The 20,260-nt window shown below is 41.2% G+C and overlaps 1 protein-coding gene across 2 annotated transcripts in view; it reads right to left on the reverse strand.

Moving 5' to 3' along the window:
* Positions 1-20,260, reverse strand: part of LOC137331392 (mucin-4-like) — a 77,737-nt gene that overhangs the window by 16,166 nt on the left and 41,311 nt on the right. For both annotated transcript variants that reach the window (XM_067995164.1, XM_067995163.1), the window contains exons 22-29: positions 19,890-20,063; positions 19,056-19,157; positions 16,083-16,313; positions 15,648-15,791; positions 14,219-14,397; positions 12,486-12,648; positions 12,270-12,368; positions 511-705 (exon numbers count right to left, since the gene is read on the reverse strand). In XM_067995164.1, coding sequence (XP_067851265.1) covers positions 511-705; positions 12,270-12,368; positions 12,486-12,648; positions 14,219-14,397; positions 15,648-15,791; positions 16,083-16,313; positions 19,056-19,157; positions 19,890-20,063 — 1,287 coding nt within the window. The remainder of the gene's footprint in view (positions 1-510; positions 706-12,269; positions 12,369-12,485; positions 12,649-14,218; positions 14,398-15,647; positions 15,792-16,082; positions 16,314-19,055; positions 19,158-19,889; positions 20,064-20,260) is intronic.

A 20,260-nucleotide genomic window follows, 5' to 3' on the forward strand; every position in this document is an offset into this window, starting at 1 on the left:
AATCCACAAATAGATTTAATACTACTGTTCTTAAAATACAGTGTAAGCACAATACAAATTTAAATATGTTCAAACTAATATCGACAATATATATATATAAAATATATTCTGCAGTACTGTTTAGGAAAATTATCAAGATACATAAATGTTTCACCAACAGATTATCTGGTAATTACTCTATTTGATGTTTGTGGGATCTTGCTGGGTGTAAACTGACTACAGTGTTTGCCTACAAAACAACAGTGATTACACTTCTAAAGTAATTAATTGGCCGTGAAGCCCCTTTGGGCATCCTGAGGATATGAAAGGTACAATATAAATGCAACTTCTTCTTTCTTTTATCAGTTGACCGTTAGGATTATCTATTATTTCAGCACAAGTCAAATATCTGACTCATACATTTTAAAATATCATGAGAACAATCCTACTTAGATTTACAATTAATTGACAATAATGACTGAAAAACAAACATGTTTCTAAAGTTACAGTACATCAGATATGTTAACATACTTGACAACGGTCGTGGAATGAACTGCAGTCTTGGATCTGTGCACCGATCCCCTATGTACTGACGTGGACATTGGCAAACTGGTTTGCAACCATCAGCAGGGTTGGGTACACAGGTTCCTCCATTAAAACAGAATGAGGGAGGGCATTGGGAAGAGTTACACGGCTCCGGCAATGCAGTGCAGGTCGTACCATTTCCTAAAGTAGAGCAATTCAAAGTATTAAAATAGAATGAATATTAGCATTCTAAACTGATACAGATGGATATTGTAAAATAATGCTTAATTACATTTGCTTTTGTATAAATATATATTTGACTGGATTTCTTCAGTTTGCAAAAAGTATCACTTTTCTAGATAACTAGAAGGCACTGACAACCGTTCTGTACTATGGAAAATATAACATACTGTGGTTCACGTAATGGTTCAGACAAAGATAGCATGCAACTTTTCCGCATGTAAACAGCCTTGTTTTGAGGTGAAGAAGCCTTGTAGTAATTCAGCATCATTACTAAGAACTACATGCATAATCATTTTTTATTTGAGGTAATAGATGTTAGTGCTCTGGATCACTTTCTTAAAATAACAGCATCAAGCATTTCCAAGTCAGGTATAGTATGTACAGGAACTAAGCAAAGCACCCACCACTTTGCTCTTTTAATGCAACTTAAACAAACATCAGAAGAGCATCTACTACACAAGGGTAAAGAATTCAACCATCTCTATCAGCTATCTTCATGGCTTCTCTCAGTGAGGTTGCCATTTTTTTTTTGCTGAACTGTGGGTTGCTAGGTACTGTTGGGTCATGCTGACTAGCACCTGAGTGGCGACCACTCAAATTAACACGTTAGGCAATTTATGGGGTGAATGGTGTCAGCCCCGAGAGGAAATTCCCTTTTTTTGCACTTTGGGGCAGACACCCAGAATTTCTGGGTCCTGCCTCTGCTGGTCCTCTGCCAACCCCTGCACTCCGGAATTACACCCCAGCTTTTGAGGAAATTCAGGGTCACTGATACATTGTGTAACATTCCAGCCATTATAAATTAGCTTGTCATCTGATTTACCATGAGCAATGCCACAGGAGACCAACTAGTAAGTTAAGAAAAGTTTATGTTGGAAATTTAGAAAAGAAAATTTCAAGCCATAACTGCAAAATATTTTTGATTGGCCCACTGTGTCCGTGCCAGCTGAAAAAGAGATATCCAGCTTAATCCCACTTTCCAGCACTTGGTCCATAGCCTGGTAGTTTACGGCACTTCAAGTGCTCGTCCAAGTACTTTTCAAATGAGTTGAGGGTTTCTGCCTTTACCATCCTTTCAGGCAGTGAGTTCCAGACCCCCACCACCCTCTGGGTGACAAAAATTCTACTCAGTTCCTCTCTAATCCTTCTACCAATTACTTTAAATCTATGTCCCCTGGTCACTGACCCCTTTGCTAAGGGAAATAGGTCCTCCCTATCCACTCTATCTAGTCCTGTCATAATTTGATATCCCTCAATTAAATCTCCCCTCAGCCTCCTTTGTTCCAAAGAAGACAACCCCAGCCTATCCAATCTTTTCTCATAGCTAAAATTCTCCAGCCCTTGCAACATCCTCTTAACTGTCCTCTGTACCCTCTCTAGTTCAATCACATCTTTCCTGTAATGTGGTGACCAGAACTGTACGCAGTATTCAAGCTATGGCCTAACCAATGTTTTATACAGTTCGAGCATAACCTCCCTGCTCTCATATTCTATGCCTCGTCTAATAAAGGAAAGTATTCCATATGCCTATTTTACCACTTTATCTACCTGTCCTACTACCTTCAGGGATCTGTGGACATGCACTCCAAGGTCCCTTTGTTCCTCTACACCTCTCAGTACCTCCCATTTATTGTGTACTCCCTTGCCTTGTTTGCCCTTCCCAAATGCATTGACTCACACGTCTCTGGATTGAATTCCATTTGCCACTTTTCTGCCCACCTGACCAATCCATTGATATCTTCCTGCAGTCTACAGCTTTTCTCCTCACTATCAACCATACGGCCAATTTTTTTATCATCTGCAAACTCCTTGATCAAGCCCCCCCAACATTCAAGTCCAAATCATTAATATATACCACAAAAAGCAAGGGCTTGCAGGACCCTACAAGGTCGCTTCCTGCCACTGAGCCAATTTTGGATCCAACTAGCCACTGTCCCTAGGATCCCATGGGCTTTTACTTTTTTGACCAGTCTGCCATGTGGGACGTTGTCAAAAACCATACTAAAATCCATGTACACTACATCAAACACGTTACCCTCATCGACCCTCCTTGTTACCTGCTCAAAAAAGTCAATCAAGTTAGTCAGACATGACTTTCCCTTAACTAATCCATGCCGACTGTCCTTGATTAACCTGTGCCTTTCTAAATCACGATTTATGTTGGTCCCTCAGAATTGATTTCAATAATTTGCCCACCATCAAGGTTAGACTGGCCTATAATTACTCGGTCTATCTTTTTCTCCCTTTTTAAACAACGGTACAACGTTAGCAGTCCTCCAATCCTCTGGCACCACTCCTGTAGCCAGGGAGGATTGGAAAATGATGGTCAGAGCCTCCGCTATTTCCTCCCTTGTTTCTCTTAACAGCCTGGTTTACATTTCATCTGGGCCTGGTGATTTATCTACTTTCAAAGATACTAATTCCCTTAATACTTCCTCTCTCATTATGTTTATCCCATCCAATATTTCACACTCCTCCTCCTTAACTACAATGTCCGCATTGTCCCCCTCTTTTGTGAAGACAGAAGCAAAGTATTCATTAAGAACCATACCCACATCTTCCGCCTCCTCTAATAGGCCCTACTCTTTCCTTAGTTATTCTCTTGCTCTTTATATATTTATAAAACAATTTTGGGTTTTCCTTAATTTTACTTGCCAGTATTTTTTCATGCCCTCTCTTTGCTTTCCTAATTTCCTTTCAATTTCACTCCTGCACTTTCTATACTCCTCTAGGCTTTCTGCAGTATTGAGCTCTTGGTGTCGGACGTAAGCTTCCTTTTTTGCCGTATCTTACCCTGTATGCTCCTTGTCATCCAGGGGGCTCGAGATTTGGCAGTCCCACCCTTTTTTTTTGTGTGAGCATGTTTACTCTGAACCCCTTGAATCTCCCACTTGAATGTCTCCCACTGCACTGATACTGATTTAACTTCAAATTGCTGTTTCCAGTCCACTTTTGCTAAATCACTTCTCAGCTTAGTAAAATTGGCCTTTCCCCAATTTAGAACTTTTATTCCTGTTCTTTGTCCTTTTCCACAATTATGCTAAATCGAACTGAATTATGATCACTACCATCAAAATGCTCTCCCACTGATACTCCTTCCACCTGCCCAGCTTCATTTCCTAAAACTAAATCCAGAACTGCCCCCCTGCCCCCCCTTGTTGGGCTTGCTACCTCCTGGCTGAAAAAGTTCCCCTGAACACAATTTTATGAATTCTGCGCCTGTTAGTACTGGGTTAACTTCGATATGAAAGTTTCATTTAAAGCATGTTAAAGCTCATCGAATTGGTTACTATTTTAACTGTGAATCCTTGATTACATGTGCAGCTGAAATTTCCAGCTCTGTTACTACAGACAGAATTGGGCGAACACGGTGAACTGTCACATTCATTAATGTCACTGCAGAATGTTCCATTGCCTAGAACGGTATGAGAAATGGAACATTGGATTTTAGTACTGCAAAGTGTGTATTAATCATAATTTCTTATCCATCGTATGTTTTGTAAACTTAGGGAAGCAGCTTTACCCCACAATGAACATAATGCCATGAGTGGTTCATTCAAGAAGGTAGCAACCTCATGACGAGTTAAAAATTACTTAGAAATTATCAGTTATCACTTAAAAGGTACAAGTGAATACTTGAAGATAAGCCAATTGCAGGCTTCATCTTGGAGTATTTCTTCAAGTATATGGTAATCATGTTCTTACAATAATTGGCTCTGAAATTCTGCAGGGGTTCTCCCAGTCTCCCGTATCTCCGGCTGGAGATTGGTGGAAAGCCCAAGGAGACAGCGTAAAAGGTAGAAAACTGCCATTAATGCCATTTCCCTGAGGGTTCTGGCAGTTACCCCCATGGAATTAAAGTGCCCTAATGTACTTCATCTTTTATTGTTCGGTTCACATAAATATTTTGTCCACCTTGTTCTGTAACTTCTGAGCTGTCTCCTTGATTTCATAGCCTTTCCTACTGTGGTACCATCTTTTTTTTTATTCGTTCATGGGATGTGGGTGTCGCTGGCAAGGCCAGCATTTATTGCCCATCACTAATTGCCCTTGAGAAGGTGGTAGTGAGCCGCCTTCTTGAACTGCTGCAGTGCGTGTGGTGAAGGTTCTCCCACAGTGCTGTTAGGCAGGGATTTCCAGGATTTTGACCCAGAGACGATGAAGGAACGGCGATATAGTTCCAAGTCGGAATTTTGAGTGACTTGGAGGGGAACGTGCAGGTGGTGTTGTTCCCATGTGCCTGCTTCCCTTGTCCTTCTAGGTGGTAGAGGTCGCGGGTTTGAAAGTTGCTGTCGAAGAAGCCTTGGCGAGTTGCTGAAGTGCATCCTGCAAATGGTACACACTGCAGTCAGGGTGCACTGGTGGTGAAGGCAGTGAATGTTTAGGGTGATGGATGGGGTGCCAATCAAGCGGGCTGATTTGTCCTGAATGGTGACGAGCTTCTTGAGTGTTGTTGGTACTGCACTCATCCAGGCAATTGGAGAGTATTCCATCACACTCCTGACTTGTGCCTTGTAGATGGTGGAAAGGCGTTGGGGAGTCAGGAGGTTAGTCACTCGTCACAGAATACCCAGCCTCTGACCTGTGGCTGGTCCAGTTAAGTTTCTGGTCAATGGTGATCCCAGGATGTAGATGGTGGGGGATTCCACGCTGGCAATGCCATTGAATGTCAAGGGGTGGTTCTTAGATTCTCTCTTGTTGAAGATGGTCATTGCCTGGCACTTATCTGGCGCGAATATTACTTGCCACTTATCAGCCCAAGCCTGGATGTTGTCCAGGTCTTGCTGCATGTGGGCACGGACTGCTTCATTATCTGAGGGGTTGTGAATGGAACTGAACACTGTGCAATCATCAGCGAACATCCCCATTTCTGACCTTATGATGGAGGGAAGGTCATTGATGAAGCAGCTGAAGATGGTTGGGCCAAGGACACAGCCCTGAAAAACTCCTGCAGCAATGTCCTGGGGCTGAGATAATTGGCCTCCAACAATCACTACCATCTTCCTTTGTGCTAGGTATGACTACAGCCACTGGAGAGTTTCCCCCCGATTCCCATTGACTTCAATTTTACTGGGGGTCCTTGGTGCTACACTCGGTCAAATGCTGCCTTGATGTCAAGGGCAGTCACTCTCACCTCACCTCTGGAGTTCAGCTTTTTTGCCCATGTTTGGACCAAAGCTTCAACAAGGTCTGGAGCTGAGTGGTCCTGGCGGAACTCAAACTGAGCATCGGTGAGCAGGTTGTTGGTGAGTAAGTGCCGCTTGACAGCACTGTCAACGACATCTTCCATCACTTTGCTGATGATTGAGAGTAGACTGATGGGGCGGTAATTGGCCGGATTGGATTTGTCCTGCTTTTTGTGGACAGGACATATCTAGGCAATTTTCCACATTATCGGGTAGATGCCAGTGTTGTAGCTGTACTGGAACAGTTTGGCTGAAGGCGCGGCTGGTTCTGGAGCACAAGTCTTCAGCACTACAGCCGGGATGTTGGTGACTTCAGCCAAACTGTTCCATAGCCTTTGTTGTAACCAGTGCACTCAGCCATTTCTTGATATCACGTGGAGTGAATCGAATTGGCTGAAGACTGGCTTCTGTGATGGTGGGGATATCGGGAGGAGGCCGAGATGGATCATCCACTCGGCACTTCTGGCTGAAGATGGTTGCAAACGCTTCCATCTTCAGCCTTTTGCACTCACATGCTGGACTCTGCGATGATTGAGGGTGGAGATGTTTACAGAGCCTCCTCCTCCCGTTAGTTGTTTAATTGTCCACCACCATTCACAACTGGATGTGGCAGAACTGCAGAGATTTAATCTGATCTGTTGGTTGTGGAATCGCTTAGCTCTGTCTATAGCATGTTGCTTCCACTGTTTAGCATGCATGTAGTCCTGTGTTGTAGCTTCACCAGGTTGGCACCTCATTTTTAGGTACGCCTGGTGCTGCTCTTGGCATGCTCTTCTACACTCCTCATTGAACCAGGGTTGATCCCCAGGCTTGTTGGTAATGGTAGAGTGAGGAATATGCTGGGCCATGAGGTTACAGATTGCACTGGAATACAATTCTGCTGCTGCTGATGGTCCACAGCGCCTCATGGATGCCCATTTGCAAACTTGACTAACTTGCCTTGAGTTTCTGAATCTATGATGTGGAGATGCCGGTGATGGACTGGGGTTGACAATTGTAAACAATTTTACAACACCAAGTTATAGTCCAGCAATTTTATTTTAAATTCACAAGCTTTCGGAGGCTTCCTCCTTCCTCAGGTGAACGTTGTTGGAAATGAAATCCTCGAAATGAAATCGCATTTATAAATCACAGAACAATGCTTGGTGATTACAGACAGTTTTTTCAACTGCCCGTTGCCAAGGCAATCAGTGTGCAGACAGACAGGTGTTACCTGCAAGGTCTCCGAATATACAAATCACCAAAAAAAAGGAGATAGAGAGGTAGAAACATAGATAAGACAGCAACCAGTTCTTTACCCAAACACACGGAACAGCCATGGGGACCAAATTCGCACCCCAATACGCCAACATTTTCATGCACAAGTTCGAGCAGGACTTCTTCACTGCACAGGACCTCCAACCAACACTATACACCAGATACATCGACGACATTTTCTTTCCATGGACCCACGGCGAGGAATCACTGAAGAGACTACACGATAACATCAACAAGTTCCATCCCACCATCAAGCTCACCATGGACTACTCCTCAGAATCAGTTTCTTTCTTGGACACACGAATCTCCATCAAAGACGGGCACCTCAGCACCTCACTCTACCGCAAGCCCACGGACAACCTCACGATACTCCACTTTTCCAGCTTCCACCCTAACCACGTCAAAGAGGCCATCCCCTATGGACAGGCCCTGTGAATACACAGGGTCTGCTCAGACGAGGAGGAACGCGATGGACACCTACAGACGCTGAAAGATGCCCTAGTAAGAACGGGATATGACGCTCGACTCATCGATCGACAGTTCCGACGGGCCACAGCGAAAAATCGCATAGACCTCCTCAGGAGACTAACACGGGACGCAACCAACAGAGTACCCTTTGTCGTCCAGTACTTCCCTGGAGCGGAGAAACTACGCCATGTTCTCCGCAGCCTTCAACATGTCATCAATGACGACGAACACCTCGCTATGGCCATCCCCACACCTCCACTACTCGCCTTTAAACAGCCACCCAACCTCAAACAGACCATCGTTCGCAGCAAATTACCCAGCTTTCAAGAGAACAGCGTCCACGACACCACACAACCCTGCCACGGTAACCTCTGCAAGACATGCCAGATCATCGACACAGATACCACCATCACACGAGAGGACACCACCCACCAGGTGCATGGTTCATACTCCTGTGACTCGGCCAACGTTGTCTACTTCATACGTTGCAGGAAAGGATGCCCCAGAGCATGGTACATTGGCGAGACCATGCAGACGCTGCGACAACGGATGAACGGACACCGCGCAACAATCACCAAACAGGAGGGTTCCCTCCCAGTCGGGGAACACTTCAGCAGTCAAGGACATTCAGCCACGGACCTTCGGATAAGCGTACTCCAAGGCGGCCTTCGAGACACACGACAACGCAAAATCGTCGAGCAGAAATTGATAGCCAAGTTCTGCACCCATGAGGACGGCCTCAACCGGGATCTTGGGTTCATGTCACGCTACACGTTACCCCACCAGCGAACAAATGTTATCACTTTTTAATATAACGGGTCAGTTGCTGTCTTTTCTATGTTTCTACCTCTCTATCTCTGTTTTTTTTTGGTGATTTGTATATTCGGAGACCTTGCGGGTAACACCTGTCTGTCTGCACACTGATTGCCTTGGCAACGGGCAGTTGAAAAAACTGTCTGTAATCACCAAGCATTGTTCTGTGATTTATAAATGCGATTTCATTTCGAGGATTTCATTTCCAACAACGTTCACCTGAGGAAGGAGGAAGCCTCCGAAAGCTTGTGAATTTAAAATAAAATTGCTGGTGTTGTAAAATTGTTTACAATTTCTGAATCTAAGTCATTGATGTGAATTAGAAACAGTAGTGTTCCCAACATTAAGCCCTGGGGAACCCTACTCAGTCCTTCTCCTCACCCGAATATAACTCCACTAACAAATACCCGGTGTTTTCTACCCTTCATTTAATTTCTTAAGCCATTCCCAAGATTTATCCAGCATCATTTGAACATAACTAGTACCTTTGGGGTAGAACTCTGTCAAATGCCTTTTGGAAATCTAAATACACCACCTTATCGAATTTCCCACAGTCCACTTGGGTTGCCACTTCCTAAAAGTAGTCCCGGAAGATTGTCGTGCAGTTTCTGAAACCTGATTTACCAGGACTAGGGGAGGTCCTGTGGTTAGGTAGTATCGGGAGTGAGCGGTCTTGTGTTTTGTAGAACTGAAGTGGGTTCAGGGGTTTTGTAGGACTATGGTGAGGATGTTAAGATTTAGAATGAGTGGGGCTCCTGAGGTCTTGGAGTACTGGGGGGAGGATTGTAGTATGTGGTAATCGTGAACTTGCTGAGGTATAGATGTGGTGGAGGTTGGAGTATTTTGGACTTTGGGAGAGTTGTTGCGGTATGTTGGAATATGAGGGGATCCTGTAATGTTGAAGTATTGTGGGGTAGGTCCTGAGATCTGGGAGTCAGTTCACATCATCTGGGAGAAGTGGGTTGGGAGTCCCAGAGTATGTGAAGATTGGGCAGGGAGTTTTGGGATATGAGAAAATTGAGATGGAATCTTACAGTCTGGGAGCACTGAGAATGGTTTCTTGAGTGTCTGGAGGCAATGGGAGGGTTTAGGGTGCTAGGGTCTGGAATCATTGGGAAGGTGGTCTTTGGGTGTGAGACGACTAGCAGGGTAATTCTGGGATCTGGGAGTATTGGTAGGGGGAATCGTGGAAAATGGGTTTGGGCTGTGGTATGGGATTGGGGGAAGGGTAACCAAGAGCTTGCGGGAACTGGGGAGAAGAACACATGGGGTTGTGAGAGGTGGGGGGGAACAATAGGGTCTGGCACTATTGAAGGAAAGTTAGGTGTAGTTTTGGGGTGCTGAGGTCTGACAGTATTTTTGGGGAATAGGGTATATTGTTATTAAGGGGGAGGAAATGCAAGAGAATGGAGAAGTGAACCTTCATCCATTTCCCTGGAAATTTACAATTATTCTGAAGCTATTTATTTAGTAGTGATCTGGGAACTAGCTATTAGTAGATTAATTTTTCATACTGTATTTGCCAGTAAAAGTGCACCATGCACTTTAGTTAACCGGCTCAGTGCCAGGAAATCACTGGGAAGGTAACACAAGAGTTGGGGCCAATTGAGAGGCACAATGACAGCAGCTGGGAGTGGTGGGGCTTGGACCAGGTGATAGGAATGATGGTGCCAACAGGTAGAGGGTAAATAGGATTCACCAATCGAAGCAAATCATCAGGAATAAATTTAATGTTCCACAATGGTGCTTGCCTCGCACCTGAGCAGTACAGCACCTGTTCCATAATCCAAAGCAGATGACACCAAAAATAACAAGCTGGGAAACATGATTTATGGGAGGATAGAGGGAGAAACTACAACTATTTCTGATGAAGACCAGGTATGGTAATAATGACCAGTTCAGGTCTGTATTCTGTAGATATATTTAATTCTGTTATTGTGAAGTATGTCATTTTTAAAATGTTTTATCATCTATTAAAATGTTACTATTGAGTCATGCTGACTAGCACCTGAATGGAGACCACTCAAATTAATACATTGGGCAACCTATGGGGTGAGTGGTCTCAGCCCCGAGAGGAAATTTCCTTTTTTTGCACATTGGAGCAGATACACCCAGCATTTCTGGGTCCTGCCTCTGCTGGTCCTCTGTCAAACCCTGCACTCTGGAATTACACCCCAGCTTTTGAGGGCATTCAGGGTCACTGCTTGTTACATTGTGTAATACTCCTGAAATTACCAACATAAACTTTTGTTAACGAATTAGTTGGTCTCCTGTGGCATTTCTCCTTGTCATCTGATTTACAAGGAGCAATGCTGCAGGAGACCAACTAATTAGTTAACAAAAGTTTATATTCGTAATTTCACCAAATTTCTTAAGTCATTCCCAAGATTTATCCAACACCCGCTCAGCTTTGAATATAACTGGTACCTTTGGGATAGAACTCTGTGAAATGCCTTTTGAAAATCTGAGTGCACCACGTTATAGAATTTCCCACAGTCCACTTGGGTTGTCACTTCCTAAACATAGTTTGGGAAGATTGTCATGCAGGATCTTCACTTTCTGAAACCTGATTTACCAGGACCAAGGGTGGTCCTGGGGGTTAGGTAGTATCGGGAGTGAGTGGTGAGTTGGGTCGAACTGAGTGGTATCGAGTGTCTGGAAGGAATGGAAGGGTTTGGGTTGCTAGGGTCAGGAAACATTGGGAAGGTGGTTTTTGGGAGTGAGACTATTGGCAGGGTAATTCTGGAGTTTGGAAGTATTGGTAGGGGGAATCGTGGAAAACGTGATTGGGTCGTGGTCTGGGATTGGGTAAAGGGTATCCAAGGGCTTTGGGGGATTGAGGAGTAGAACACATGGGGTGGAGGTTGGGTCTGGCACAATTGAAGGAAAGCTCGGTGTAGTTTTGGGGTGTTGAGGTGTGACAGTATTTTTGGGGAAGAGGGTATGATAGTATTAATGGGGAGGAAACTTTATTCAACCAGCCAGAAAACCACTGGGAAGGTAACAGAGGAATTGGGGTAAGTTGAGAGACTCAATGATGGCAGCTGGGAGCGGTAGGGATTGGACCAGGTGATAGGAATGATGGTGCCAATAGGTCGAGTGTAAGTGTGATTAACCAATTGTAGCAGATCATCAGGAATATCTACATATTCCACAATGGCACTTGCCCCGCACCTGCAGTACAGCATCTGTTCCACAAACCAAAGCAGGTGACAAGAAAAGAAACAAGCTGGGAAACATGATTCAAGGGAGGATAGAGGGAGAAAGTACATCCACTTCTTATAAAGACCAGTCATGGTAATAAAGACCAGTCCAGGTCTTTATCTTGTAGATAAATTTAATTCTGTTATTGTGAAGTATGTCATTTAAAAAATGTTTTGTCATGTTTAAAATGTTATTTTTGACATCAGAAAAGAATGGTGGATTTGAAAAATGTTTTTAACAATTTGTTAATCTCTGGCTATCTTTTTAACAAATTAATATAGGAATAAATTTGCAAACCATCCATTCAGCTGGAAGAAACTTACTTGAAGTGGAAAAAAAATTTATAATCATCCAATCAATTGAAAATATTTGGATAAATTTGACTATGATTAAGAATGACAGGAAGTGTAATGAATTTGTGCCTATTCAAAATCATTTAATAAAGTTTAGCTATATTATAAAGAGCAAGGTATGACTTTCAACATAGTGGAACTATATAGTTAATAAATTTTACTGAGTTGTGCTTGAGGAACATTAATAATCATACAAAAACATGTACATGATGACATTACATATTATTTACATTACACTTACTTGAAAATCCTGAGTTGCAAGTACAATTATAACTTTTCACAATGTTGATACATGTTGCATTTAGAGGACACTGGTTGTTGTCCTTACACTCATCGATATCTGTTGGGAAATATACAATAAAGTTTGAATGTAGTTGTCTGTGTAATACGCTTATGTACAATGATATTACAAATTTTGCTCAATCTTTCTGAAATAGGAGAATTAAAGATAGGTTACCTGAGCAATGTGTACCATCCCCAGTGAGTCCAGCGGGACAGGACCCACAACCAGAAGAGGAGTTGCAGTTTATTCCAGGGAAGCAGCTGGCACTCTGACACCGTCCAATTGTAGATCGACAGTCACTACTAGTGAATCCAGGTGCACACTTACAAGCAGTTTTCTGTAGAAAAGCAATGAGTAAAATATTTGGGTTGCTGTAAATATTATTCATGAGGAAATTGAAAGTTAAGCATTTACAAATAAAACAAAGTGGAGGCTTATGAGAAGGCACAATGTTCTGACTGAGTGATGGGATTTAATATATGCTGATTTTCTCGTCTAAGCTGTATCACTGGAAATGTGTGCCAAGATGGGACCAGATGGCCTCCCAGAGAGAAAAAGGGAAAACACGGGTGCCAGAAGTGATAGGGCAGGTATGGGTATTTCCCATGGCAATAATGTATGACTCGCGGGTTTAAGGTGGCGCACAACAACTACCTGGGGCCCTGTGAGTCAACCGTTGGAGCTTTGCTAACAGCAAGTCTGGCCTACCCGTGTCATTCTACATCCAGTGTTCCTGGAAAAATGGAAGGAGAGTCACGTGAGCTGATTCTACACATACTTTTGCAGTTGGTTTTAGAGGAGAAAGGAAGAAAATACATCTTATTTAAAAATAACCAGATTTCCTCCTCCTCAGTACAAACTTGAATGATGTAATTGCATCAAAACATCTCAGTGAGCACTAAAAGAATAATATGCTTTGTAATTTTCCTGTTATTTAATATAAAATGCTTCACTGTTCTGGCAAGTAAAGCTCTATTGTGTACGCCAATGTAAAATGCAGCACAATTCAGTAACTAACAGCAGTTTGATGTGCATATAGCAGTTATATAGGGGGTTATAAAGAACTCTGACAGTTTGCTGCATCGAAAACACGTAGGAAATCTTTCCCCCGGTTTCTCTGAGATAGATTGGTTTCACCTTTTTGTTTTGCTTTACTCTGAATTTAATTTTTCTGATATACAAGGGTCCATCTAGAGGGTAGTTGAGGAACATGTAAATAAATAAGTTTATTTACTAGGTGAGTCTACAGTTTGAATGCAAAACACTCTAGGGTCGATTTTTCAAATTTGCACTCCTGGTGAGGAGCTTCATGCACCAGGAATGCATGTCTGGAATTTTGCTGCATGTCAGAAGGCTCCAAATTCCGACAGGTACTCTTGGTACATGAAGTACATGTCAGAGCACAAATTCATCAAATCTGTTCTTCTGTGCGGTTCAACTTACAAAGCTGAACCAGGCAAAATGTTAATTCCAGTGAAGGGTTCAAATAACAGGGAACATAGGTTAGAACTTAAGAGTCAGGTGCAACATTTTTACTCAAAGGTAATAGACTTGTGAAATAAATTACTGGGGAAGGCCATTGAAGTGGATAGCATAAGTGGGTTCAACAGGCAACTTGAAACTTTTCTGGATACAGAGTGATTGAGGGATATGGTAAGAAGGTGGGAAGATAGATTTAAGATCTATGAAAAAAGGATAGAATTGTTAGGCCTAATAACTTTTCCCTGTTCCTGATGCTAGAGTGAGCTGGCTGCTCCAGGACTCACACCTGTAAATATTCGGGTTTCACCAGTTCCATTGCATTTCATGTTCTACTGCTAGTGTTGTAACTTATCAAATAGCAATAGTACCAAAGTTGTTTATAGGTCAGTTATGTCTAAATCAATTTTTTTCATTTGCACACTCACATAGAGAGAGGAGCCATTGATGCGAGTGGTTTCGTTTCTAATGCACTGTCCTTTCCCACCACAGTCACATACCACTAACTGGGGTCTAATGACTGAGAACAGTTTATTGGACCCAACTGCTTCAATTTCTAACGATATTTCATTTGTGGTCTTTGGAAGCCAGGTTAAAGTTCCATTTTCTGTTGAGTTTTAAAAAAAAAGTCGATTAAAAGAGGTGTGAAAACAGACGGAATGACTTGTTTTAATTAATCTCACTCATTATTAACATTTTATCAATACAAATAATTGACCTTGACTAAAAATTGTTGAATATGAAGTTTATTCCATTGAATGAGGGAGATCTCAAGCCAGCCGGGAGTAAATTTTATGCAGGTCTTCATCACAAATGGCATAAACACCATATTCAATAAGCTCATTTGCAGAATTTGTAAAATATTAAAGTCTCAATGTAAAAATGAGTTTCCCTTTTAACAGTGGAGTTTGCCTGGTGTGGTAACCTTTTATTGTTCAAAGCAGAATACTTTGAATCAGGGCAGTTATTTTCCATAAGTTCTTGTGGTTATAGTTGTGTCTGTTTATTAACTGCCACTAGTGCTATTATATGTACATTTTTGGGACTAGATTTTGACAGATGATTGTGTACCAATGACGAACCGGATTCTTTCCCCTCAGTCTGGTTCAGCAAGAACTGATTCGAGTACACCGTAAAGTTCAAACAACTTTAATAGCAGATCTTAGTCTGTAGCTTCAATTCAGATTCCTGAGAGAATCCGAACGATTCTAACAGAATAAGGAGACCAAGACAAAGACAAAGACTCATACCTTTATACAAATCCATAGAGGTTGGAACATCATTATATTGATCTGCCATAAACATGGAGACATTCAGACCAGTCCTTGACTCACATCAAAGACCTATCATTGATAAGACAATGCAGGCCTGCTGACTAAGCAAACATATGGCCCAGCAGGAGGGCCAGGCCACTTGTATCAATCTCAGTTACTAACTAATTAACCCTTTCTAACCATTTTGCATTCTGCTTCTTTGCCACGTAGGCATTTCAATATTTTACTAAAAACTGACCACGTAGGGATTCTCACCAACACTCCTAAAATTGCATTATAATAAGAATATTAATCCTCATTGAAGAGAAGCAGCTCCTCCTGCACCAGTGTGACAATTTGCACTGTGCTATCTATTACTTTATTCTCTGCAGTGTAACTGTCCAAATCATGAAGTTTTGTGCTGTAAACTCATCTTTACTTGGAAACTGTGATTAAAACTGCCCAGACCCGAATTACTCGGAATCATTAGCAATCATTGCAGGGAACGTACAGTCATCTCATTTTGGGTTTGAATCCAAAAAATGAGTTTGTTTTTATAAGCTACAGTGTTTTAAAATGAACACTATTTTGGATAAAACATTACCTGTTACATTCAGATCTGGGGATACATAAGGGCTAAATAGAAAAGTATTTCCCATTTTATCCGTTGCTGTGTAGTAACAAATTATTTGCCAATGCAGTTTTGTATAAATCACAGACTTTCCTTGAATGGTAGGTGGATATGAGTCTAAAATAGGATGAGAATGTGAAACAAATGATTAAATACTGCTGAGTATGCAGACATTAAATTCTCATGAGTGTAATCTCAATGATGTCAAGCAGGCACAATGCAACTCAAAGTTTCTCAGACAAACTAGCTACTTTCCAACTATATAAAATCTATTCAGGATACTAAGTTTACAAGCAAATGTCAGCCCTGATGTGAATAGAGAGGTTTTCTTTGTACCTTACACAGATAGATATTAAGCCACATTCTCAGTAAATAATAGCTCTTTATTTTAGAGTTACAATTGCTTACTTAGTCTTTCATTGACTTGATCAAATTCTGTGATGTCCGCTGCTGTGGCCAATCCGATGTTTGTTTCTCCTGTACTTATTGCATCAAAAATACATTGAGTGTTATTTTTGCACTCAGTGGCCAACATGTTAAACAAGGTCTCATTCTGTTGTTGGAGATCATCCAGAAAGAGAGGTTTAAATGAATTGTTTGCAGCTCTTAACAAAACGGAACGGTTACTGGGCACTTCCCCTGTTGGTCAAGATAATGAGAGAAATGAGTAATGGATTAGGCTGATGGATACTACATATTGCATGTGCAAAACTGTGATAAGAGCTTTGTGTTGTTATAAAGGAAGTTGTATTTTTCCCATGCATATATTCAACACATGACACAAGTGTTCTGTTTATGTAGTAATAGTATCACTGTGTCGTAATTTATCATGTTTGAATAACTCTTTATTCTTCTTCATTCAGCATTCTCTGCAGGAGTCTGTCTCTTGTTCAATTGGTCCTGAAAAATCACTTGGACACTCGTACGAAATTGAAGCTATTGTCAATATGTCATTAGCTGTTCATGCTCTCTATACAAGGTAAACAGTGTACCTGAGTGACAGTTCATTTTCCTCCAGCTTTTGTGTGAGATTACAAGCTAAGCTTATTATTAATTCTTCACGGGGTTTTTTTTCTGCTCATCAACTTTTTTCTTTTTAGAACAAGAAAAAAGGAGGAACTGAAATTGCATCAGAGGTTACAGTCAGTAAACTAATCATGATGGCTTTGCCAATCCTGATGAAAGGGTTCAAACATCATAATTGATGCCATCACCTAGATGGGCATGGCCTATTTAAGCCCCTGGAAGGTGTGGAAAGTGCAAGATAAAGGAAATAGTTGCAATACCTATCTTGGTAGGGTGATCTTCGTTCTTCAAGCGAAGCATTCTTCACACACTGCCCTCCCTCCCAATCACCCCTACAAGCTCGGAAAAGTGTTTTTTTTGTTTACAATTACGATGTATCACTATCCAAATACTGTAATAAAATAACACTCAGTATATTGATTGTCTTTTATAGAGGGCGTGAACAGCCAATTGCTTTATGACATGACATTGTTCAAGTTACTCATCTGCTTTCTGCAAGACCACCAGCTCTAGGGTTAGTTTCTTGCGGTGTGCGAAAGAATGAAGAAGACATGACAAAGGTAAGCAATCCATTTGTTGTTCACATTTCTACATAAGCTTTTTATTAGTTATTACAAATTTGCCTTGGGCATAGCGCAAAACATGTGATAGCGAATCGGCAGCCCAATTTTCTTTTCCATTTTGTGCTACTGCCCAAGACGGATTTCACCCCCATTTAGGAATTAATAATGACAAAAAAATCTAATATCACCATTGGGAACTCATACTTGAGCCAATGCAGATTCAGCTTAAAGCGGCATCATTCCACTGCTGCTTTAAACTGGTTCCCCAAATGACACAAACTTAGAAAAAAAATGAGAAAAGATTCAAGTCAGTTCCCAGCTCAGGATATGTTGAATTACAGCCAGGAGTTGTGGGATGTACAAAAAAATTCAGAGAGTGGAATGGAAAACGGTGTCTCTTTATTCCTTACTTTTCTTCTTCTCCTCTCCTGAAGGTGCTGATTGATACTGGTGAATGAATCCAGAAAATCTAATATCTCATTCGAGTGGCCATTCTTCACTTGTAATCTTACACACTTAGGGGGTGATTTTAAACCCCAAGGGTGGGTGGGAGTTGAAAATAGTTGTTTTTTTGGGTCGCGACCGCAAAATTTTTGGACTTGGCATTCCCAATGGAAAGCATGTACTTTTCCACGCTGACGTTAAACCCAGGTTGCGGTCCCGACCCAAAAAACAACTATTTTCAACTCCCACCCGCCCCTATCCCACCCGTTCTTGGGGTTTAAAATCACCCCCTTAGTGTTCGTAGGCTATTTGACAATGCAGAGCGTCACACGACAAACCCAATCCTGTTCTCGCTCAATAGTTACACCACACATACTTTTCATTGGGGGTTGTTGGATTACAATCAGGTACAGTAACCATAGCCAGTTTCTCTCACTCCTCCCAACCAGGTGATTCCAAAGCCAACTGTCGTTCCCCTACCTTTGACTAAGATTGACTAGATCAGCACAGGTTGGTAATAGAACCTGCACCTTCCTGGTCATTAAGGCTCAGTTACTTACCTCTTAATAAACTGAGGTTATTGCGGGATCTAATGTCATTATTCCTGAGTTACAAAATAACCAACTAAAAGTTAAACACTGCATTCCGAGAACAGGTGCATTATAATAAGCCTGTTTATAATTGCTGATAGCATGAGGAACATCCCAATTATTGCTTAAAGGCTAAATGATGGATGCTTAGGACTTCAATTATTGCCTTGAATGGATTAAACAGAGAACAGTGATTTTATTTTCTGGAAGAGCACTATTTTTTTCCTGAGGTCCCACATTATGTTGTGTCATGACCTGATAATCCGTGAGGTCCTGTATCATACTGCTGCCTCATCCAATGGCAAAAAGCTGCATCAAGGGCAACAGAAAGTTTTAATAAATCTAATCATGCAGAATCACAGCAGCAATTTAGTCTCAGAGTTCAATGACTAACAAACCATTTGGGTTTTCGCCATCAGTGTTCTGTCTTCATTAGAACCTTATTCTTTCAAAAAGAGTATCCTCCATAAGAATTCTTTACGTGACTATGTTAAATGATATGTGAATGAGTTCATTACAAATGATTTGCTGTAAATCACATTTCACAATATCTGAGTTTACAATGAACAGAATGCACATTTCAATCAAAGTTCTGTACTGGATACACCAAAGCCTCAAAACACTAGTGAAACCACTAAGTATTTGTTTGAGTAACAACAGTTAAAATCTTCCCCTTGTATATAAATGTAAGTTGTTTTTGCTGTATCCAAACATTCTTTACAGCTAAACTACTACTTCAGAAACTTTGCTGAACTCACATGTTAGTCCATAATTGAAAATTGTGGATTCCGTGCTATTGGCTGGAATAACAGACCCATTAGGCATTGTGAAATCATCATTTGGGTTTCCATTCCATACACCTATAAGCAAATAGAGAACAAGAAATAAGTTGTGATGTGGAGATGCCGGTGATGGACTGGGGTGGACAAATGTAAGGAGTCTTACAACACCAGGTTATAGTCCAACAGCTTTATTTGAAATCACAAGCTTTCGGAGCTTTCCTCCTTCGTCAGGTAACAGGTTTGGATTTTGATTAACAGTGTTAGAAAAAATTTGTCAAATTTGACAGGAATTGCTTTGAAAGACTGTGCAAATTTTCCAATAACAACATGAACTCATTTTAATTTTTAAATTACAAACTTACCATGCAGCCATCTATTGTACTAAACAACCAAATCAATTTGCATTTCTATGTATAGTTATGAAAAAGCTCCAGATGATAACAGGTAGGTAAAGGAAGTTAGGAATAAGGGAAATTGTCGAACTGTAAAGCTGAAGCAGCTTGAGGAGCTTGGAGGAACCATGGGCAAGAATATGAGGCAGGGCCCTTTTCTGTGTTAAAATTTGGATAGTTTTCAGGATCTTTATATAAGTTTCCGACGATTATAATGCTGTTTAATTCTTCCATTACCTTTAGCTGAATCAACTCAACAAAACAAAGTCAGATGGCTTTCAGATGGAATTATAGAATGATAAAGTAATAGATAAACTACATTTGGTGCATTTCTTTCTACATAAAGTAAACATTCTATCTGTTTCTTAAAAAGGTGGGAAAGGGAACCCACATTTGTCATCAGCAAAAAATGACTTACCAAGAAGACCCTTTGTTTTGTTCATATAATCTTCTGGCAAATTGGTGATCGCAGATAACATCCCATATTTTGCTGATACTGTTAATGAAATTCCATCACCAAATGAAGCTGTCACAGTTGCATTTCCAATCTTCTCCAAATAAAAAGTACCTTCACGATATATTTCTTTGTTATCTGTGAGGATAAAACAACATGTGAATATTCAAGGAGACATTATTTATTTTTATATTTCATTTGACACAAAGATTCTCCAAAAACATTTAAACCTGGAAATGATAGCTAACGATATTAGCAGACGAAAGCTGAATGCATTACAATGACATTCCTTCCTCTGCTATTTTAAATGGGTTATCACCTCCTCTGAAACAGCG

The sequence above is a fragment of the Heptranchias perlo genome, chromosome 13 (assembly GCF_035084215.1).
Source record: "Heptranchias perlo isolate sHepPer1 chromosome 13, sHepPer1.hap1, whole genome shotgun sequence".
Classification (NCBI taxonomy): domain Eukaryota; kingdom Metazoa; phylum Chordata; class Chondrichthyes; order Hexanchiformes; family Hexanchidae; genus Heptranchias; species Heptranchias perlo.